This window comes from Gorilla gorilla, chromosome 7, assembly GCF_029281585.2.
Source record: "Gorilla gorilla gorilla isolate KB3781 chromosome 7, NHGRI_mGorGor1-v2.1_pri, whole genome shotgun sequence".
Lineage (NCBI taxonomy): Eukaryota > Metazoa > Chordata > Mammalia > Primates > Hominidae > Gorilla > Gorilla gorilla.
The window spans coordinates 102,932,578-102,953,617 of record NC_073231.2 but is presented as its reverse complement, the minus strand read 5'-3'; the positions used below and the strand labels follow the sequence as shown (position 1 = coordinate 102,953,617).

At 39.4% G+C, this 21,040-nt stretch overlaps 2 protein-coding genes across 6 annotated transcripts in view; one reads left to right on the top strand and one right to left on the bottom strand.

Annotated features, from left to right (window-relative positions):
* Positions 1–21,040, bottom strand: part of CPQ (carboxypeptidase Q) — a 495,923-nt gene that overhangs the window by 30,843 nt on the left and 444,040 nt on the right. For 2 of the 5 annotated variants that reach the window (XM_063709393.1, XM_063709394.1), the window contains one exon: positions 14,203–19,841. The exons of the other annotated variants lie outside the window; for them this stretch is intronic. In XM_063709393.1, coding sequence (XP_063565463.1) covers positions 19,828–19,841 — 14 coding nt within the window. In that variant the 3' untranslated portion in view covers positions 14,203–19,827. Of the gene's footprint in view, positions 1–14,202; positions 19,842–21,040 lie in introns of those variants that run through there. 5 annotated transcript variants of the gene reach the window in all.
* TSPYL5 (TSPY like 5) overlaps positions 1–21,040 on the top strand; it is a 330,888-nt gene that overhangs the window by 169,117 nt on the left and 140,731 nt on the right. The window lies entirely within an intron of this gene.

Genomic DNA, 21,040 nt, shown 5'->3' with positions numbered 1-21,040 from the left:
GTTTTCATCTTGTCTGTTGTTGGACTTCTAATTCTTACCACAGTGTCTTAGCAAAAAAAAAAAAATATATATATATATAATAATAATAATAAATAAGGCATTAAATACTTTTTAATGAATAAACATATTTTATAGGAAATGGGAGGTGAGGACAGAGTGGAGTACCAAAGCTAGAAAGGGAAAATAAGGAAGCATGGGAGGGTGGTATTCCTTGGTTCTCCAGCTGCCATTTTCCAGGGTTAAAGATGAAGGATTTCCTGGAGATCAGTGTGGACCATGGCAAGAGAAGACTCTGCTTTTCAGGCTGTTCTTCAGGAAGATATCCCAGAGCATATGAAGAAACAGACCAGGTGCTGGTTTGCTTTGAGAGAGAGTGAGACAGAATAAGAGAAAAGAAACCTGGAGGGTTTTTAGACTCCTCTTGTTTTGTTCAAGATATTTACCAAATTTAAGCTGAATGTTTCTTGTCCCCCTTGGAAATGAGCATCCTGCACTGACGACATGAGGCAGGGCCATGTTACTCTGTGCCTTCCCACACACTCAGCAGACAGAATGCTCTAACATGTGCTCTTGAATGCAACCCAAGCTCTTGACTGACTGGTAAGTGATGAAACACAGTCTGAAGCAATTTATTGCTTCAAGATGACGGTAGGAGGCAGATAGTCCTGACTAGAAGTGAAATGGCTTGTTGTGAACAAGGGACATCAAAAGAGAGGCCCTGCATTGCAGCTGGCCCTCTGGGACATGGCCACAGACATCTGGGGTACACTTGTCATTTAGGGAGCTCTCTTCTGTTCTCAGATTCCTCTTTCTATTTAGAAGTCCAGGAAGCTATGACGGAGGCCGTCATCTCATCCTGGGAAGGTTGTAATAATTCATGGGAGAGAAGAGTTACTACAGGATGATGCAGCTGGGAAGGCTTCATAGACATACTGGCATTTGTGCCAGGCCTTGAAGACAGCTTCCAGGAGGGGGAAAAGGGAGGACATTTCCACTAAAAATTTTCTCTACATTGTGGGAAAAGGTATGGAGGAGGATACAGATCAGGCACACCCAAGGAATAATGATTAGACAAGCTTGGCTGGAGGGGTGGGCTCCCATCATAGAATATTGGAAGTTAGGATGGACAAAAATACCCTGCGGTGTTCCACAGGTAAGATCAATGGCTCATTTACCCAGCTTCAAAAGGCTGCAAATAGCTATTTTTTATGTTGGAAAAGAAATCCAATAATTTGTATCACTTGCCACTATGAATCTGATAAAAAGCCTTTCCTGAAGACTGTGACAAATGGCCGCAGGAGCCCCACATTCGAGCTGTAATACTGTAATACACTGCTGGGTGAGTTGGATCATATTGATTTGGTTGGGCCACTTGGTTGTTTGTACAGAACTCCCGAATCCCTGGCTCCTTCACTGGATTCCATATTATCCTATTCTGTACAAATTTAGAGCTTTAAGGAGGGCTAGAGTGTGGGGGTGCAGAGATGATGAAGGCACAACTGCAGTCCCTCAGAAGCTCAAGTGGAGGGGAGATGAGATAAGATGCTCTAAGAACATAGGCAATGATGCCAAAAAAAGCCAAGAAGGAGGACACAAAAATAGGGGATGGATGTGGAGCAACCAGACTCCATGCACACTGCTGGTGGGATGTGAAGAATGAAAAGGGGTAAAAACCACTTTGGAAAATAGTTTGACAGCTTCTTAGAAAGTTAAACATATATTTAACCTGTGACCCGGCAATCCCACTCCTAGATATTTTCCCAAGAAAGAAAATAAAACTTGCACACTTGTATAAGTACGTACATAGTAGCTCTACTCATAAATGCCAAAAACTGAAAAAAAGTTAAATATGCATTTAACAGGAAAATGGATAAACAAACTGTGGTGTATTTATATAATGGAATAGTACTCAGCAATCAAAAAGAATGAATTATTGATAAATGCAACAGCGTGGGTGAATCTCAGAAACAGTATGCAGTGCTAAATATGATACATACCCGTGTGTGAGTCCATTTATATGAAGTTCAAGCACAGGAAAAACTAATATCTGGTAATAGAAATCAGAATAGTGTTGTCTCTTGGTGAAGTTGGCAGTTGACTGAAAAGTAGAACTGGGAAAATGTCTGGGGTGCTGGAAATGTTCTGTCTTTATTTGGGTGGTTGTCACCCAGGTTACATAATTATCCAAACTCATCAAGCTGGGTGCATTTTACCATATGTCAATTGTATCTCAGTAAAAATAGAAAAAAATAAGAGTTGGGTAGAAAGACAGCATGGATTTGTAGAAGTGCTGCCTCAAGAAGGCTCCATGGAGAATAACCCTTAAAGAATTTTTTGGGGGGAAGGCAAAGAAGGAGGAAGAAATGGAGATAGAAGGTAGGGAGCTGGGGATGTGCATTGGCCTGAGGACGAGTCATGTGGGGAATGGAGGTAAAGCCAGAAAGGGAGGTGGAGGTCATAAAACAGCGGGTAAGGCAGTAGGAGCCAAAAGTGCTGAGTACATATTCCATAGGATTCACCAAGAAAGAGAAGGGGAATAATCATTCAAGGAGTCTGAAAAGTCTAGATAACTGAAAAAAAAAAATCATTTGTGTGTAGCATGTTTGTAGGCCAAAGGGGGAATCACTGAGGAAGAGACATTGAAGAGAGGAGATCATTCACAGAGCAAGGTTCTGGTAGACCTTGATGGCTCACCCTTAGAAAGGAGGGGAACCTTCTGGGTCAGGAAGGAAGATGGAGGGCTGGGTAAAGCTGTGAAGGGTGAGGGGAAGAAAAGAATGAGAACCCCTGACAGACATCTTCCAATGTCTCAACATAGTGGAGAAAAGACCTTCAGTGAAAGGTAGAACTGTGGTCTCAAGAGCATGTTAAGAGTTCAGAACACAGCACTATAGAGAATCTGAAAGGGGGTTTGCCTGAGATGAATGAAACAATTCTGAGTTGTATGGCATAGACCAACAGTGGAGATCATTGCCAATGTGGGAAACTAGCAGAGCATGGAGAATGAAAGTGCACCGTAGCTATTAAGAACACCCTTGAAATGGATCATGGCTAGAAGCAGGAATGGGATGGAGCAGGGCCAGTGAAGGGTGGGGAAGGGTCAAGGGTCTGGAAGTCAGGAAGAAGAGAAGTAGGTTCAGGATGTACAAGAAAGTTGGTAAGTATGAGGCAATGTGGATCAATCAACTAAGGTAAATTTAATGCTCAAGATGTTTGAGGGAGAGCATCTCTGAATGCTGATGAGTTACAAGCTATGCTGAGGGATAAGCTGAACGGTGGTGACATTTTGTGTTGGAAGTTGGAGTCACTAAGTATCATGGCAGAATATGGGTATGGAGGAAGAGTGAGCCAAAGGTTGAAGTCCTTGAGAAAATGTGGTGGAGAATCCTCACTCAACAAGCTTCTCTTTCTCTTATGTTATTGTCTGTAATTAACCACTTTAATTCTATGAAGCTGGAAATTCTTCAAAATATGTTTTAAAGTTGATCTCAATTCAGTCTCTATGAGTAACACAAAAGTGGTTTTTATTCACCTTTTACAAGCAAGCAGTTTTACTTTAGTGCGTCATCTCACCATCCCCTCCCCGGTAACTTCCTTCCAATCAGGTAGGATTTGGGTGCACAGAGGTAATCGCTGAAATCACTTGACTATTCAGAAAGTGATTGCAGTGGGCAAAGGGCACATAATATCACAGGTTTCAGTATCTGAAAAGAAATTGCGTGTTTTGACACTTAAAAACAAAATTTATGAGAAGAAAGGAGTTGTATTCTTCTTATTCATCTTTCTAGTTCTTTTATTGATTTTTAAAATTGACATAATCCCATCAAGTCTTTAAAAATAAAATCTCTTATTTGGGAACCCCCAGACTCCTAAATCAAGAAAAACATTCAAAAGGCCAGTAGGAGCTGCCTATTATATCATAAGTCAGGAGAAAATGGCAGCCGAGTTGTTACGTGTCCCTTGACAAATGATTGTCTCTCTGTGCCTCAGTTTCCTCATGGAGAAACTATGCAGGTGAAAGAGCTATACAACATGGAGTATTAGTACTTTATATACTTAAAAATGGTGCATTATTAATGAGACTTACATAGAAATTAAATTAACAAAAATAATCAACTTTGACCTGAAACAGCACTGGCAAGGCATTCTTAATCAGAAATCTTCCAGAAACACATGCTGATTAATCAGAAGGGAACTTCCACATTGTCCCACCACCACATCCACTTCCTCACCTGCATCAGCATCCACATGCTCTGCCTTCTTATTTGCTGCTGTAGAGGAACTGTTCAAGCTTATATCCAAAGCCCATTTCCACACTTGCACACCACAGCCTCTTCCCTTTTGCCTACTCAGATAATGGCTTTGGCTATCCTTTTCTTTTCCACATCATCTATTTCCCACTCTACTGGATTGTTCTCATGAGCAAACATGTTATTTCTCTTATCTTAAAAATCTTTTTCTTTGCCCCATTTCCCCACCAACTCAGAGAGCTGCCCTTGGCTCTGTGCCTTAAGGTCTGTACTCTGGCCCTTCTCCAGCCACACATCTCTCTCTGGGTGAGCATTTGCTAGGCCAAGGAGAAGTGCTTAGTCAGAGCTGATGCTTCCTGCCATCTGGATCATGGGTACTCTGCACCTCAGAATTCTCTGCCCACATGGTCCTTAGCCCCTTACAGGGTGTTCATAGTCCTCTTCTCTGGGTCCATCTTCCTTAGGGTGGACTTGCTGATTTACACACTCCTGGACTCAAGAGATATTCAGGGGATCGTTGTTTGAAGAAGTGTGGACAGGGCTGGGATATGCAGGCCAGGGCATGCAGGCCCCTCACAAGCACACCCTTCAGAGTATGGGATGGAGCTGGGGTTTGGAAGCCAAGGCATGTGGGCCTCAGGCCCTTTCCCTGTGCCACCAAGTTATAGAACAGAACTCCAAAGTCCAATAATTCTAAATTGGAATCTGCTTTTCCAGATTCTTATGAAGTTATATTTGTCAATATAATGCAAAGCACATATTTGTTTAATAGTTTGTTAGCTTGATAAATAACTTTTACCTATTTACAAATATTGTATATAGGCCTCCATTTTGGCCTGGATCCCATAAATGTTAGTGCACTACCTATTAAGCCTTTTTGAAAAAAAGATCCTTTGTAGCAAATTTCTGCTATTAGAGTCAGTAGCTCCCATTCCTTCCCTTCTGTTCTTTCCTGTTTGGCTTTTGCTCTTCACCTTCTAATAGAATTGTTCTTGTCAAGGTCACCAATATATTAAATCCAATGATTGGTTTTCTATCCTCATTTTACTTTATATTCCTGCAGCATGTGACACGAGAATCACTCCCTCTATCCCAATATGCTTTTTCACTGGCTTCTAGTATTCCACACTCTTTCGTTTTCTTCCTATACTGGCCTCTCTTTCTCGGCTCTTTGCTGATTCTCTCTCTTTATCCCCAAGCTCCTAATGATGGAACTGCCAGGGCTCTTCTCTTCTCTATGCTCACTCACTTGCGATCCATCTGGCCCAAGGCTCTCCTGCTATTGATTCTCAAATGATTTCTGTAGCCTTCACCTCTTTCTTAGCATCATACTCTCTATCTGACATCTCCATTTGGATGTCTAGTACTTGAAATGTGGCTAGTGCAACTGAAGAATTTAATTTTAAATTTTACCTAATTTCCCTAAATTTAAACATATTTTAATTTAAATAGCCACATGTGGCTAGTGGCTCCCAAGGAGCAGCTCTAGACGCAGTGCTGCAAGAGCAGGGAGCACTGTTTCCTCACTGAGGTATCCTAAGCACCTGGCGGAGTGCCTGACACATAGTAGGTGCTCAATAAAAATGTGTTAATAGATGTGTGATCAAAGTCCAAGGTCAACTTTTCCAAGAACTTGCAGTCTATCACTTGCAAAGATAGGGTCAGAACCCAGGAACTCATCACTCAGGAAACACACTTCTTTCCAAGCATGTTAAGGAAATATCCAGAAGTCTGGGCAGGGGCTTTCTGACAGCATACCTGTAGGTAAGAACAGTGCCTGGTCCTGGGTTTTCCTGATTTTACAAACACATTCATTCTCACATATAAATTAAGGAAACAAACAATCCATCCTGCACAGAATCCAAGCCCTCCAGTCTCTGCTGATATGTAATCCACTTGATTCATTCGTGGCCATCATCAGAATTCAGAGCAGATACTATCCACATTCATGGTCTTACAGAGGGAAGTTATTAAAATTCTGTAAAGTATCGGACCTCCCAATGGAAAGGAAGATGAAGGCACATTTCAGCATTCACAGATGAAGAGGTTGAGGTCACAGAATATAATGTTTTATGCAACTGCATCCTAGAAACAAAGCAGAATTACCAAATAGCTGTAGAAATGTAACTGATTTTTGCAGAATGAAAGTACTGTATAGGAAATTAAATGACTATAGGGTAAATGATATTTTTAAAAGCTGTTTGGGGAATGAAATATGAAATCAGGCTTATGATAACATATAAAGAGTTTAAAACTGTTTCCTTCTAAAATCTTATTTTGAAGATCCACGTGACCAATGCTTTTAGATATAATAAGGTACTAAGAAGCTACAAGTGTTTTACTAAACTGCAACAATACTAAGGATTAAGCAATAGTTTGTATGTTCCTTAGGTTCCTAGTAAAAGGAGCAGATTGTTATATCTGTAATTTATGTCAAAATGCTTTTGGCATTTATTTGTATACCAATGTTTATAGCAACATTATTCACAATAACCAAAAGGTAGAAACGACTCAAATGTCCACTGCTGAATAAAAAACCAGACAAAACGTGGTACACACATACAATGGAATATTATTTAGCCTTAAAAAGAGATGAAATTCTGACACATGCTACAACCTGGATAAACCTTGAAGACATTATGCTAAGTGAAATAAGCCAGTCACAAAAGGACAAATATTGTATGATTCCACTTAGATGAGGTATCCAGAGTTGTCAAATTCAGAGGCAGAAGGTAGAATGTTGGTTGTCAAGGGCTGTGTGGAATTTTATGTCTATTTTACTATAATCTAAAAAAATCCCCAAACTTCAGCATGTGCTGTGTGATACCACATGGCCATTACTTAGGTTAAGCTATAACCCGAGAGCTGTCTGCATGCTAATCAAGAAGGCACAATGCCAGGGTGGTCTTTTCAATTAGCTACCACAAGTTTTTGTTACCTGTATCTCAACCCACAAGCAATGCTTTGCTAATTAACATACTGAAAGTCAGAAACAGATTTTCTGTTGATGAAATTGGCAGTTTGTTATGTAGGCCAGTGAATGTTAGAAAAAGACTCTCAGTGAAATTAAAAGTATTCATTACATGTGGATTGGCAGAAATATTTTAGAAACACTCCCCACACCTGCTTCACAAGGGCACAAGAATCCAATTAGTCCTGTAGCCTTCACCCTCAGGGATGATGACCTAGGCTAAATCTCTAAATAGTCCTATGCCCAGCCAGGAACACTGAGGGATTCTAGATCCCTGATGCTAGCCAAAGAGTGACAAATTCCTGACCGTGGAATCTTTGTGATGGCCTTCAGGGAATATTTTGTGCAAGATGGGGGTCAGAGCAGCTAAAAATAACAGCTGACACATGCTCAAGTTTACAAAACAGGTCATATAAATTGTGTGTGTGTAACTGTGTGTTTACTTGCTAATAAATGTTTACTTGATGGATGTTTTATATGTGACAGTATTTGTCTGGAATTTCTGTTCGTTATAACCTAGTAGTGAAGTTGCCAGTTGAGCAGGCAACTCTTACCTCAAAACTTCATCAGGGGCTACTATGATTTACCAAAAAGATCCTAAGAGTCACACATGACCAAATCAGCTAAGGTCAGTTTACAATCATCAGCATAGAAGCCAGAGCGAAATTATAGTGCCAAAGGACATGAGAAACTAAGCCATGACGACTTAGATTATTAGTCCTAAGAATACACTTTGGGATGGTTTAGTTTACTCTCCTCCCTGATTTTAGAGATTAAAAAACGACTGGGCACAAAAATGTCGAGTGATCTTCTCATGTGCAAACTAATTTCATAAGCAGAAACCAAAGGGAAACCTTTGATATGATCATTATTTAGAAGCTACCACTTGTTGAGCGATTATTATGTGCCATGCATACTAGTAGGTGCTTTAGTATGTGATTCTCAGAAAATCCCTGCAAGCTGAGTACTATCATCCTTGAAGTTCAGAGAGGCCTTTCTAGTACCCCATTTACAACCAGTGTGGCACTCAGTGCTTCTCACTAGAGGTAGGCCATCCTATGCAGTCTCCCCAGGGCTTTCTCAGCCTGCTTCAAGAGCAGCCTGGAAGTGCGGAAGATAATGTGCCAGGGATCAGTCCTCAGCCAATGATGAAAGCTTCTTTTCCACAGGTAGGATACCTCTGATGTTCTACACTGTCTCCCTGTGACTTCCCACAGGTCACCCAGTGGCCCACAGGAGTAACCTGCTTGATAATATACTGTTTATTAGCTTCTTTCCATTCTCTGACTCATTTCCTCACTTTCCATCCATCTTTCCTGGGATCATCTTTCAGATAAAGTCCTGCCTCAAATCTTTGTCTCAGGGAATGCTTTTGAGGAATGCACCCAATGCAATCATGTAATTTTCCCAAGGTAACCCAGCTAGCCATCAGGTTGCAGTTGGAACATGAACTCAGGTCTATCTGAGTCTTAGGATTATGCTCTTCTGTTCTGCTTTATCAAATTTCATCTTTCTTCCTGAGCAAGTAGAGATAAGACAGGAGTGGAAGGAAAGATGGGTGTTACAGAAATAACACTAGAGTTTAAAAAATACTAGTTTTTTAAAGTGATTTGTTTGATTAGCATCTCAAACCCTCATGGCCTCAAGGTTCACGGTCACCACTCTGCGTTATAGCACTATGAAGCAGACTGTCTCAATGATGTTGAATAATCTGATTAGTCAATGTGGTTAAGTTGAATAATGTTCCCCAAAGATGGCTGGCCACGTCCTAATTCCTAGGGCCCGTGAGTGTCACCTTTTCCTTATATGGCAAAAAGGAACTTTGCAGGTGTGCTTAAATTAAGGATTTTAAGATGGGTGATTATCCTGAGTTATCTGGGTGGGTCCAATGTAACCATAATGGTCCCTACAAGAGGAAACCAGGAGGTAGTTGGAGAAGAAGACAATGCAATGGTGGAAGCAGAGATGATTGGAGTGATATACTTTGAAGATGGAAGAAGGGGCCCTAAGGCACTAGAAGGCAAGGAAATAGATTCTCCCCTCAGACACTCTGTAAAGAACCATCTCTACTAACACCTTAACTTTAGCCCAGTGAAGCAGATTTCTGACTTTTGACCTCTAGAACGTAAAAAAAGACACTTTTTTGTTGTTGTTGTTGTTTTAAGTCATCTTAACTTTGTGGTGATTTCTTACAGTGGCAAAAGGAAACTAATATAGTCAACTAAGCATCACCAGTGATAATACTAGACAAGATTTTTTCAGCCCATGCAAAGTCTGGGCGTAGTGCTGGGTGGTTTAGTGCACCATAATTCCCTCAGTGACACTGTTTTTAATCTCATTTTACAGATGAAAAATGTCAGTAATGTCATTTTACTGACATGTAGATAGGTTAAGAACTTGGCTGAAATCGCACAGCTAATACCTGAACTCAGGCCTTTTGGACCATGTTCCTAATCAAAACACCAAATCTGAATCCTTGAAACTGCGAGTAAAAGAAGGTAAGTGAAAAGGCACTATTGCCAATGTTGTAAAGCAGCCACCTTCAATTGCCTGTTGAATAGCGAGAAACAGCAACATATACAATCACTCTGGTCCTCATTCTTTTCCCATCACAGAACCTCTCCCCTATTCCTCTCTCTACTTCTGGAAAAAGGCAGTTTAACTCAAACAGTAGTGATGGTTGGATGGGGGTGACTTAGTAATTAGGTACTTTGGTTTCTAAGAGCTTCTTTCAGAATTGAGCCCATAAGAAATTACCGAGCAGCTTTCTTTGAAATCAGAAGGGGCTTTGCAAACCCAGGAAGAAATACATCCGTTTTCCTTTTTTTCAGTTTGAGTGCATTTTTATTTTCAAAACAAACAAACAACTCAAGTAATCACATTCATTTTAAAAAGAAGCAGGATGTGTGACTGCTTCTCACAGCTAGATCTTATCTCCCTAACTGTACCATATTGCATGCTCTTTCAGAGCAGCAAGCAGGTCTTATATCTTTTCTCTTTAGCACTTAACATAAGGTGAGCTATCAGGAGAGAGAGAGAGAGAGAGGGAGGAAGAGAGAGAGAGAGAGAGAGCCACCAATCTAATGAATAAAAATGAAGGGCCAAATGAATGAAGAAAGCAACACGTGGGAAGGGAGATTGAGATATTACTGTCATTTAAGTCCTGCATTTATGTATTATTAATTATATGCCCTTATATGTTTGCAGCCATTAATGATAAGGGAGGCTCTTTGAAACTTTTATAGAACCATCCTTGATTCTAGGATAGTAAGTAAGTTCCATTTTGCCTGTGCCAACTCTGATCTCTGGTATTGGCTACTTAGAGCCCTATATCTCAAAGAGACATAATGGCCAAATCAAAACTCAGTTGGATTCCTTTTCCTGGTCAAAAGGCAAAAAAAAAAAAAAAAAAGAAAAGAAAAAAGACTCAGTTGGAAAGAATGTGTGATTGATTAGTGATGTCTGCTTTAGACTCAGAGTCTCTAAGGAGAGAAACAGAGAGAGAGAGAGATAGTATATCTTCTACATATATAGTATATCATATATATATATATATATAGTACTGCAGAAATACTATATATTTGCTGAATCTGTCTATATAATTGACCACAACTTGATCAATTGTGGGCAGAACATACTACCCAATTTGTTTTAAGCCAACACTATCATCTCCCAAACTATCATTACTCTATGAATATGCAGTTTTCACTTCTGCTTCTTCAACAGTTTTTTTAATGTGAGAACCACCAAATCTTACTTTATCTTTTATGGCATACTCAGAAACAATGACTTTAGTTTTGGAATATATTTGAAAAGAGGCTTAAATCAATGTTTGTCAAGTTCTTTAAGGATGAGGAGTATTATATATGCCAAGAGTCATTAACAACAATAAAGCTTTCTCTAACATTTCCTGACAATACAAATGTGCTTGAGTATTATTCTAATCAAGTTCCTTTGCTAACTCAGTCACTGAATGGATCTTTACTTCCCACATGACAATTTTGTGAAACGACTGTATATAATATACAATAATTTAATCACACAAATTGAACTGTAAAATTATTTCTAATACTTAGGAGTACTAAAATAATTTTTTCACTTGTACTATTTTGAAATTATCCAATAAACAATCAATCACTAGATTTCATTTTTTAACATATTTCTTCCCAGGCATACATGCGGGGGCCATTATATGAGCTATTTTCCCATTAAGAAAACCACAATCAAAAGGTCAACCAGAACACTGTTGTCATAAATAATAACAATGATAATACCATGTTTTAAAAAAGCTCTTCAAGTTTACCATTTTTAACCTATAATTTCTTCTTGAATTTTAAAAATATATGTTCTATGTATTATTCTCAAATTTAGATATTAAATGAGACTAAAAGGGGTGATTTATTCAGCTATTGAATAAATGATGAAGCTAGGACAGAAAACCAGATGGATGTCTAAGTCCTTATCCCTATCCCTGACCTGCCTGGATTCTATTAATCCATTGCGTGATTCCTCTGACCAGAGCCAAGCCCACTTTCCCACTGCAACATGCTCATTACCTCCTGTGTTACTTCTCTCATCTCTCTTTGCCTGGTTTGCCCACTCCTCTCTCCTCCACCTATGGGAAGTCTATAGCTCTATGGCTCTGCTCAACTCCACTGTCTTCATAAAGTCTTCACTTTTCTCAGTGAACTCCTGCCATTCTTACAGTTTTAATACTTGGTGATATATTGCTCTATGCTGTTGGATCTCCATTCGTTCAACAAATAATTCTGGAGAACTGTATCATATTCCAGATACTACCCAAGGCACTAGAGATTCAGCAGTGAATAAGGCTGCCTCTCGTGGAACTTATGTTCCAGTTGGGGTTCCCACTTTTAGCGTTCACATCTAAATTTTAACCTCCTTGACAACAGTAGCTATGCTTCTGCTTTCTCTGTGTCTATGAAGAAACAATGTGATTTCACTGCTGTACAGCTTATCATTAAATCAATAATGTGGTTGCCTTGGTGTTAGGGGTACATAGCTAGTTAATATCAGGGGACTAGACAAGTAAACACACTTGAGATAGCCGCTCACTCTATTTTCTCATAATTTTCTAACTCTAGAAAAATCTATGTTACTACTGAGGAAAGTACATTAGGAATTCTTTAAGGGGAAACTTGTAAAGAAATTATAAGGAAGAACTGCCTGGAGATTGGTTTCCTGTGTATGCTAAAGCAAGATCCAAAATATCCATTTCGCAGAGACATGCCCAGAAAGTCCCAGCACACTTGGGAACAGCATTTTAAGAGGTTTTGAATTATTGTGCTCATTAATATATTTTCCCTTCTTTGATCCTTTTCTTGAAGATAACTAGAGCTGCTTTGCTCTACAATATTTCAAGCATGGTGAGAATTTAGCACTAGGAGAAACCACGTAGTCAGAAAAAAAAAAAAACACATATCTTAAGAATTTTTCCTATAATCAAAATGAACAAAGGTGGAGTTGAACCCACCAAAAGAAAATACCTGCCCCTTCTAAGCCTGATAGGATGTGATCAGAAAGGGAGTTTTGGGGCCAGGCATGGTGGCTCACGCCTGTAATCCCAGCATTTTGGGAGGCCAAGGTGGATGGATCGCCTGAGGTCTGGAGTTCGAGACCAGCCTGGCCAACATGGTGAAACCCTGTTTCTACTAAAAATACAAAAATTAGCCAGGTTTGGTGGTGTGCACCTGTAGTCCCAGTTACTCAGGAGGCAGAGGCAGGAGGATCCCTTGAATCTGGGAGGCGGATGTTGCAGTGAGCTGAGATTGTGCCACTGCACTCCAGCCTGGTAGTGGGCAACAGAGTGAGACTTCATCACAAAAAAAAAAAAAAAAAAAAAAAAAAAAGAGAGAAGGGAGTTTTGGGACTTCTTCCAGAAAACTCATCTTGGAAAATTTAGCATCTTGAATGCTTTAAAAACTTGGTGAAAAAAATACCGGGTTGCTTTGTTAAATTAAACTTTTATTTAACAGGCCTAAGTCAGTCTCTTCTACAAAATGGCTTTCTAAATTTAATTTTATACACATATCTGTGTGTTTATGTATGTGTGTGTGGGGGTGTGAGTGGACACACACACATACAACCTCAGGCTATTGTAGAATTCTATTTGCATGTCTCTGGGAATCATAGGATATCAATGGCTGTTTCCAGGACCCAATTGAATAAATTCCCCTGTGAAGGGGAATTTGATTCTATTGCTAATTTTTCTCAATACTGCAGAACAGACTTCCTCCAGAGGTGTATGATGACCTGTACTGTGACCATTAAGACAACCAATCCACTCAGAGAGGATGAGAGTTTTCCTTGTGCCAGAGAACATCAGTGAATTTGTGCCATGCTTGAGGACATAATCTAAAGAGGACCTTAATAATAAGCAGGAATATGGCTCTGGGTTATGTTTTCTAGACTTATCCCTCAAAATTAATTCTAGGGTGTTCAAAGAAGGTTTTTGGAAACACAGAGTACTCCTGTAAGGACCAGCAGGGCTTCTGCTGAGAGTTGCTGTCTAGAGTTGGAAGGGGAGTATGACCTCTCTCTGAAGAACCCAGAAGTTTGGGAGGGGGAAAAGCACTGGAGAAAGCTCTTTGGAGTTGATGAAAGAACATGCCACAGTAGTAGAGGACCGCACTAGACTCAGCATCTTGAGGGCAGAGACTGTCTTGTGCATCATTGACTCCCCAGATCCTGCAACAGTGCTAGGTTCATGGTGGGATTTCAATTAATGTTTTTGAACTGAACTAAATGAGAAGCAGCTGCAGAAAGCCATGATCCAGGAAAAAGAGAGTAGTGTAAAGTTGGGAAGACTGCATTCTTTATGTATCCCCAACTCTCTCCATCAATCTATTAGGAGGCCCTCTTGACATCTGAGGGTTGGGGGAGACCTTGAAACTTTCAAAATACTAGAAATGAGTGGAATAATGAAGGGGATAAAGGCTGAGATAGAGACAATGCTGTATGTTCAACAAATCATTTTATTTTTCTTCTGGATACATAGGAAGGCAACATTTCCTGGCTCCCCTTGCACTTAGTTAGGGCCATGTAACATGTAACTTGTTCTAGCCAATGGAATTTGGGCAGAAGTCATGTTTGGTACTTCCAGAAACCTCTCTTGTAAATTTCCATGTTCTTTCTTTCTCTCTCTCTCTCTCCTTGTCTGGGCAACCAGTTGCAGAGGTTCCAGTGGAGAACTTCAAGGCTCTGAGACCTTAGGGCACAGCCAGGTCAGTAGATAGAAGTCTGGATACCTGAATACCTGCATGGCGCACAATATTCCTCCCCAAACCCCTCCCACAAACTGTTCCCCACTGGCCTATAACATGAGCAAGAACTAAATGTTTGTTTTGTTAAGCCACTGAGATGGGATTGCTTGTTGTAGCTGCCAGCATTACTTACACGACAGAGGCCATTGAATTCTGTGTTGGTTATAGGGACCTTTAAGCTTCTTATTCTTGACAGAGAGTAGGACTAAAAAATAGGGTTACAATCACATACGTACTTGCATATGTATATACTGAATCACATATACTAAATCACAAATGTAATTTATTACGCATATTCCATATGTAAGGCGTCAAAAAACTAGCAAGTCAGGCATTTCAAAATGATTTTTGTGTACTCATAAAAAAAAGAAGAGATCCTAAGATTGGTATATTTATCAAGTAGCAATGTCACAGAGTTGGCCACTATCAACTTCAGGTTGTCTATTATCATTAGGAATTTGCCCTAAGAAAATATACCCACAAAATAGTTACCTACTTGACTAAACAAAAAAAGGGGGAATAGACTTATTGAATAAAAGTATCTGCAATCTTCTGAGAAGTTCATACAGCAGAAGGGTCAAGGTCAAGTTCACTGAGCTGCTTTCTAGACAGAAGCGGCACAACTCTATAGTTTTGGAAAAGGACACTGGCAACCTTTTCAAGAATAGAACCATACTGTGTTCATATATGAAGCCTCAGTATAGCTCAATTCTCTCCTGGGCTGTTAAGCCACCACTCAAAAGACTCAACACATTGCACACAGAAATAGGTATGGACAGAAGGCACCCACTAATATGGAAATAGACTGAATTCTGGGCGGGAAGCATAGGTTAGTTTAAAGTTTCCTGGGTCTCGCTTTTGTGATTCCATAGATGCCTGCATGGCAGCAACCAAGAGATTCTGAGTCATGAGGGACTATACTCTTCCCCTCTCTGTAGGGAGAAAGCTCTATGAAGGCCTCTTGCCTTCATCTTACTCGTTTGCCATAAAGCAGAGTAATAAGAGGCGGTTGTTCCATTCCTTACAAGTACCCTTCAAATCTCATGCACTCTTCAGTCCTCTGCCATCTTCACACATTAGGACTCAACTGTTCAGGCACATATCAAATGCCGCCTTCTCCAAGATGACTTTCCTGAGTTTTCCTCAACCAGTTTAAACTTTCTCTCTTTCCATTTTTATAGCAGTTGCACGTTTTAGCATTTATAATATTTTGCCTAGTTATTTAGGGATGTTCATATCTAATTTCCCTTTCTAGGAGATAAAGTTCAAAGAAGAGCTGTTTTATTCAAAGACCTAATTCAATCCAACATAAAGTAGACATGTAACAAATATTTTGAATTGACTTTCCAGGCTCTCTTTCTCATAAAGTAATAAGAATAAGGTTAGTATCAGGATATAGATAATGATTTCTTTATTTTTTGGTCTCTGGAATACTACTCTATGTGCTTAAATCCTGGCTCTACCACTCATAACTTATATGAATTGGCCAAGGTACTTACCTCTCTCAGTGTTAGTTTCCTTACCCATTAAATGAAATCATTAATAAGATTATAATGGAAAACATTTAAAAACATTTAGCAAGTGCCTAGGACATAGAGTTCAATAAATGTAGCTATCATCATCATCATCATCATCATCATCATCATCCCCACCACAACTATAATTTCACTGGAAATTTGTTGATGGTCTTTGTTATTTTAAACAGAAATAACAAGCCCAAATGCTTTTAGGGTCCAGGAAGGCAATGTAAGTGAAATTCACCAAATAATTCACCAAAATTGTCACCAATTCTGAATTGTCACCAAAATTCAGAATTTGGTGACAAGAAAAACAAGTAGCCAACTATGATATAGTATGATTAAGGCTATGTTTTAAGTTTACTATGAAAGCAGAGGAGGAGTACCAAACAGCCTTAGATACTAAAGGGAGACATGACAACAAAAACAACAATAGTGATTGCTAACATCTCTTGAGTAATATGTGTTAAGACGCTCTCTGTGCTAAGCCTTAAAAGATAAGTAGCAAAGGGAATAATAGCATATGAAATAAGGAATTGTGAAATAATTTGGTGTTTTTAAATAATTTCCAGCAGGATGCTATGGCCAGAGTTAAGTCCACATGAAAAACCCATGAGAGACCAGGCTGGAGAGTTTGGCAACTGTCAAGTCATGTAGGCCTTTATATACCAATATGTCATGCTCAAGAGTTGGCCTTGAAAGAATGGGAAGCCACATTTTGGGAAGACAACTGGGAGCAGTGCAGTAATGAGGAATTTCGAGTGCCTTAACTAAGGCAGCAGTACAATGAATAAAGGAGAGGCTACATTTAAAGGGTAGAAATGGCATTATCTTAAGGATTGACTGAATGAGGGAGAGTGAATGAGGAAAATAAGTCTAAGTCAATGCCAAGTTTTCAGGTTTGAGCGACTTGGACAATAATTTCTATTCCTAGAGATGGGTTGTGGTAAGGGTGAGATAGAAGTTTGGCTTCAGACATGTTGAATTTAAATACCTACAGGATATCCAAGTGGTAACGTTGGCCCCATGGCTTCCAAAATCTATAGATATAGATTTGAGAATCTATAGAGTTATCTTCCAGGAACAGTGACCTGAATAAATAGAGTCCAAGGATGAGATCCTAGCATATACTAACACTTAAGGGACTGGCACAAGGAAGGGAAGCAAAAAAGGAATGAAAAGAGGAGTTAAGAGAAGCTAAGGACATACAGAGTTTCAAGATGTAAGTGGTGGTCAACTATGTCAATGCTTCAGAAAAATCAAACAAGAAAAGGACTAGAATGCACCAGTTCAATTTGGCCAAAAGGAGGACCTTTGTGTCCTTGGGAAGGTAATCCTGGTGGACAGTTCCAAGTGGAATTCAGGATGCACTGGAAGGAGGAATGAGTGAGAGGACAAAAAGCTTGGCTGCAAAGAAAAGAAAGAGCTGGAGGTTCATAAAGTTGGGTAAAGCTGTATATATATATTTTAATGGCGAATACTTGAAATATTTATATTCTGATGGGAAAAGTTTAGAGAAGGAGAGAATTGAAGCAATAGGATATAAATAATTGCCAGTTTGAGTTGCTTGAGGGCATAGAGGGGGACCGGACTCAGAACATAGCCCTGGATAAGAAGAGGAACACACGCTATAGGAACAGAAATTGAAGAATGAAAATGGATGGAGAGTGGGCTGGTTTGCTGAGCAGGGGAGGACATGGGGATAGGAGAATAACCTCAGTGGTGACAGGTGTGTGTGACTTTCTCAAGCAGCCCTGGGCTGTCTGGCATGGATGGGGCAGCGAAGGTAGAGGAGTGAATTGATCTAAGATGTCCAGACCTCAGAGGGAAAAACTCATGCCATGAACTGTTTAGTGATTTCCTCAGCCTGAAATTTCATTATGAGTTTGAACAATTTGCAAACCTGCAAATCATTTGAGATTTTCCCAAAGCTGTGCTGAATACTAATTCATCTAGATAGACAGTGTAACCTGCAAGGGAACTGGAGCCTTTAAACTCAATTCTCTCTTGACACTTGAGAAATGAATGGAGAATTGTGTGTCCAAATCTTAGTCGTTGGAGAATCAAACACAAAAGTGTTTTATAAGAGTTGTCAGAAAAGAGTTTTGTTCTTCTCAGAACACTCATTCTGCAAAGAGAAAAAAAGAAAAGAAAAAATGTGCAAGGAGATTTTCACATCCCCTTGACAAGAGAAGGAGGAACTTATTTGCCCTTACAAATAAAGGGCATTCCCTACCTTTATTTGTAAAGACTCACACCCTATGGGAGTCCTACAATAAATACTAATTCAGTGAATTTAGGATACCACAAAACAGATTCTAGTATCTCCATTCTGATCCCAGTGATGTCAGAGACTAAATATTGGCTGTGACAAAACTTTAGATTTAAAGTAGAAGGCAAATGAATAGCAGGTAAATTGATTACTTTAAAGATTTCAAATTCTGATTGGTGGTTTAACCTCTCAGAAGGCCTACTCTTTACAAAGAATACAGAAAGGAAGAGGGGCCATTGTCCTCCTTGTCTAGGTAATAACGCATCAAATGTGAGTGAATCTCCACTGTTATCTATGCCACTTATGTGTCACAGTGGGGTCTTTTCTCACACCTCTTTCTTTTTTCTATCCAACTTTTATTTTTGGTTTAGGGGGTACATGTGCAGGTTCGTTACATGGGTAAATTGTGTGTCATTGGGGTTTGGTGTACAAATTATTTTGTCACCCAGGTAATGAATGTATTTTCTTTATCCACTCTACCATTGAAAGGCATTTGGGTTAATTCTGTGTTTTGCTATTGTGAATAGTGCTGCGATGAAAATATGTGAGCATGTGTCTTTATGGTAGAACAATTTATGTTCCTCTGAGTATACACACAGCATTTGCTGGGTCAAATGGTAGGTCCTGTTTTAAGTTCTTTGAAAAATCTCCAAAAGTACTTTCCACAGTGGCTGAACTAATTTACATTCCCACCAGCAGTGTGTAAGTGTTCTTTTTTCTCTGCAACTTTGCCAGCATCTGTTATTTTTTGACATTGTAGTAATAGCCACTCTGACTGGTGTGAGACGGTATCTCATTGTGGTTTTGATTTGCATTTCTCTGATGATTAATGATGTTGAGCATTTTTTCATATGTTTGTTGGCTGCTTGTCTGTCTTCGTTTGAGAAGTGTCTGTTCATGTCTTTTGCCCATTTTTTAATGGGATTGTTTGTTTTTAGTTTGTTGAATTGCTTAAGTTCCTTATAGATTCTAGATATTAGACCTTTGTCAGATACGTAGTTTGCAAATATTTTCTCCCATTCTGTAGGTTGTCTATTTACTCTGTTGATAGTTTCTTTTACTGTGCAGAAACTCTTTAATTAGGTCCCACTTGTCGATTTTTGTTTTTGTTACAATTGCTTTTGGAGTCTTCATCATGAAGTCTTTGCCAGGGCCAATGTCCAGAATGTTATTTCCAAGGTTTTCTTGTAGGATTTTTATAATTTTAGGTTTTACATTTAAGTCTTCAATCAATCTTGGGTTGATTTTTATGTATGGTGAGAGGAAGGAGTCCAGTTTCAATCTTCTGCATATGGCTAGTCAGTTATCCCAGCAGCATTTATTGAATTGGGAGTCCTTTCCCCATTGTTTTTTACTGTTGGCTTTGCCAAAGATCAGATGGTTGTAGGTGTGTGGCTTTATTTCTGGCTTCTCTAACCTGTTCCATTGGCCTATGTGTCTGTTTTTGTACCCGTAACTTGCCATTTTGGTTACTGCAGCCTTGTAGTATCGTTTTCCCACACCTCTTGTGAAAGGATCCTTCTCTACTGGGTAGTTATGCAGAAGTACCTATTGGAAAAGGAATGCATCACCTCAAATCCTGAATCCATTCTATGTTTATATGAAAATGAACATTTTATAGCCTTTAAACCTTATGATTCTGAGGCTAACCACAGCGGACAATGGATTTTTGACAGATTTAAAGGTAGTGGGTGTTAAAACTAAATGCCGCACACAGTTTTCTACGGGAGTTTTCATCCCATATATTTTCCCCTTAGCTATGAAGCAAGAAAAGCCTATTGGAACATTAGCTGCTCTTTACCATAATTTTAGCAGTATACAGTTTCAGTATTATGTGTCAAACAGATGCAATGCATATGTACGTATGCACATACATACAAACAGACGAATAACTAAATGGTAGGAATCATGTGTTTTGTCAGTTATTGGTACCAGAGGCATTTAGGATAACTGCAGTTTCCCTGGGGTGATAAGAATGAGGTTCAGATGAGCATGACATTTTCATCCTCTCTCTCTCTCTCTGCCATCCATCCATCCATCCATCCATCCATCCATCCATCCATCCATCCATCCATCCATCTTTGTATCTCTCACATTAGTACACTTTGGTAACCATTTCATTCTCTTTGGTCTTCCTTATGATTTCCCTACTGACCCACTGCTTCATAGGAGAAACCTTTCTTCACTCTTCCCACTTTTCCTAAATCCCTAAATGTTCCCAATGTATAAGTTCCTAAATGCTAGGGATTTGCATTTTGAAATCAGATCAACTGATCATAAATGGACAATGGCAAAACTAAAGATTAATTTAAAAACCAGCACCTACAAAGAGAACCTAAAATGTTCACCATGAAAAATCATACTGCCCTAAAACTGATTTTATGCTACAAAGGTATCTGATCTAAAAAAGAAGTAGCCTCTGACATCTGGGAACTGGCCTGACAATTACAAGTAGGTATCAGTGCTGTTAAGGAAACCATGCCATCTGTTCTCCTCATGAACAAATAACTAATCTCATGGAACGCCAGCAACAGACAAGGTCACTCTGTGACTGTACTGAAGTAAGTCAAAACTAGCCAGTTCATAATTTCGTTTAAGCCCAGAAAAAACAAAGTCACTGGGAAACCACAAAATATCAGACATCCCCTCTTCTGAGAAATATAAGTGATGGCTGCATCTTTACTAATTAAAGCTTTAGTCTTCTTCTGGGCTTCTCTCCCTATAGACACAGTTTATTAAGATACACA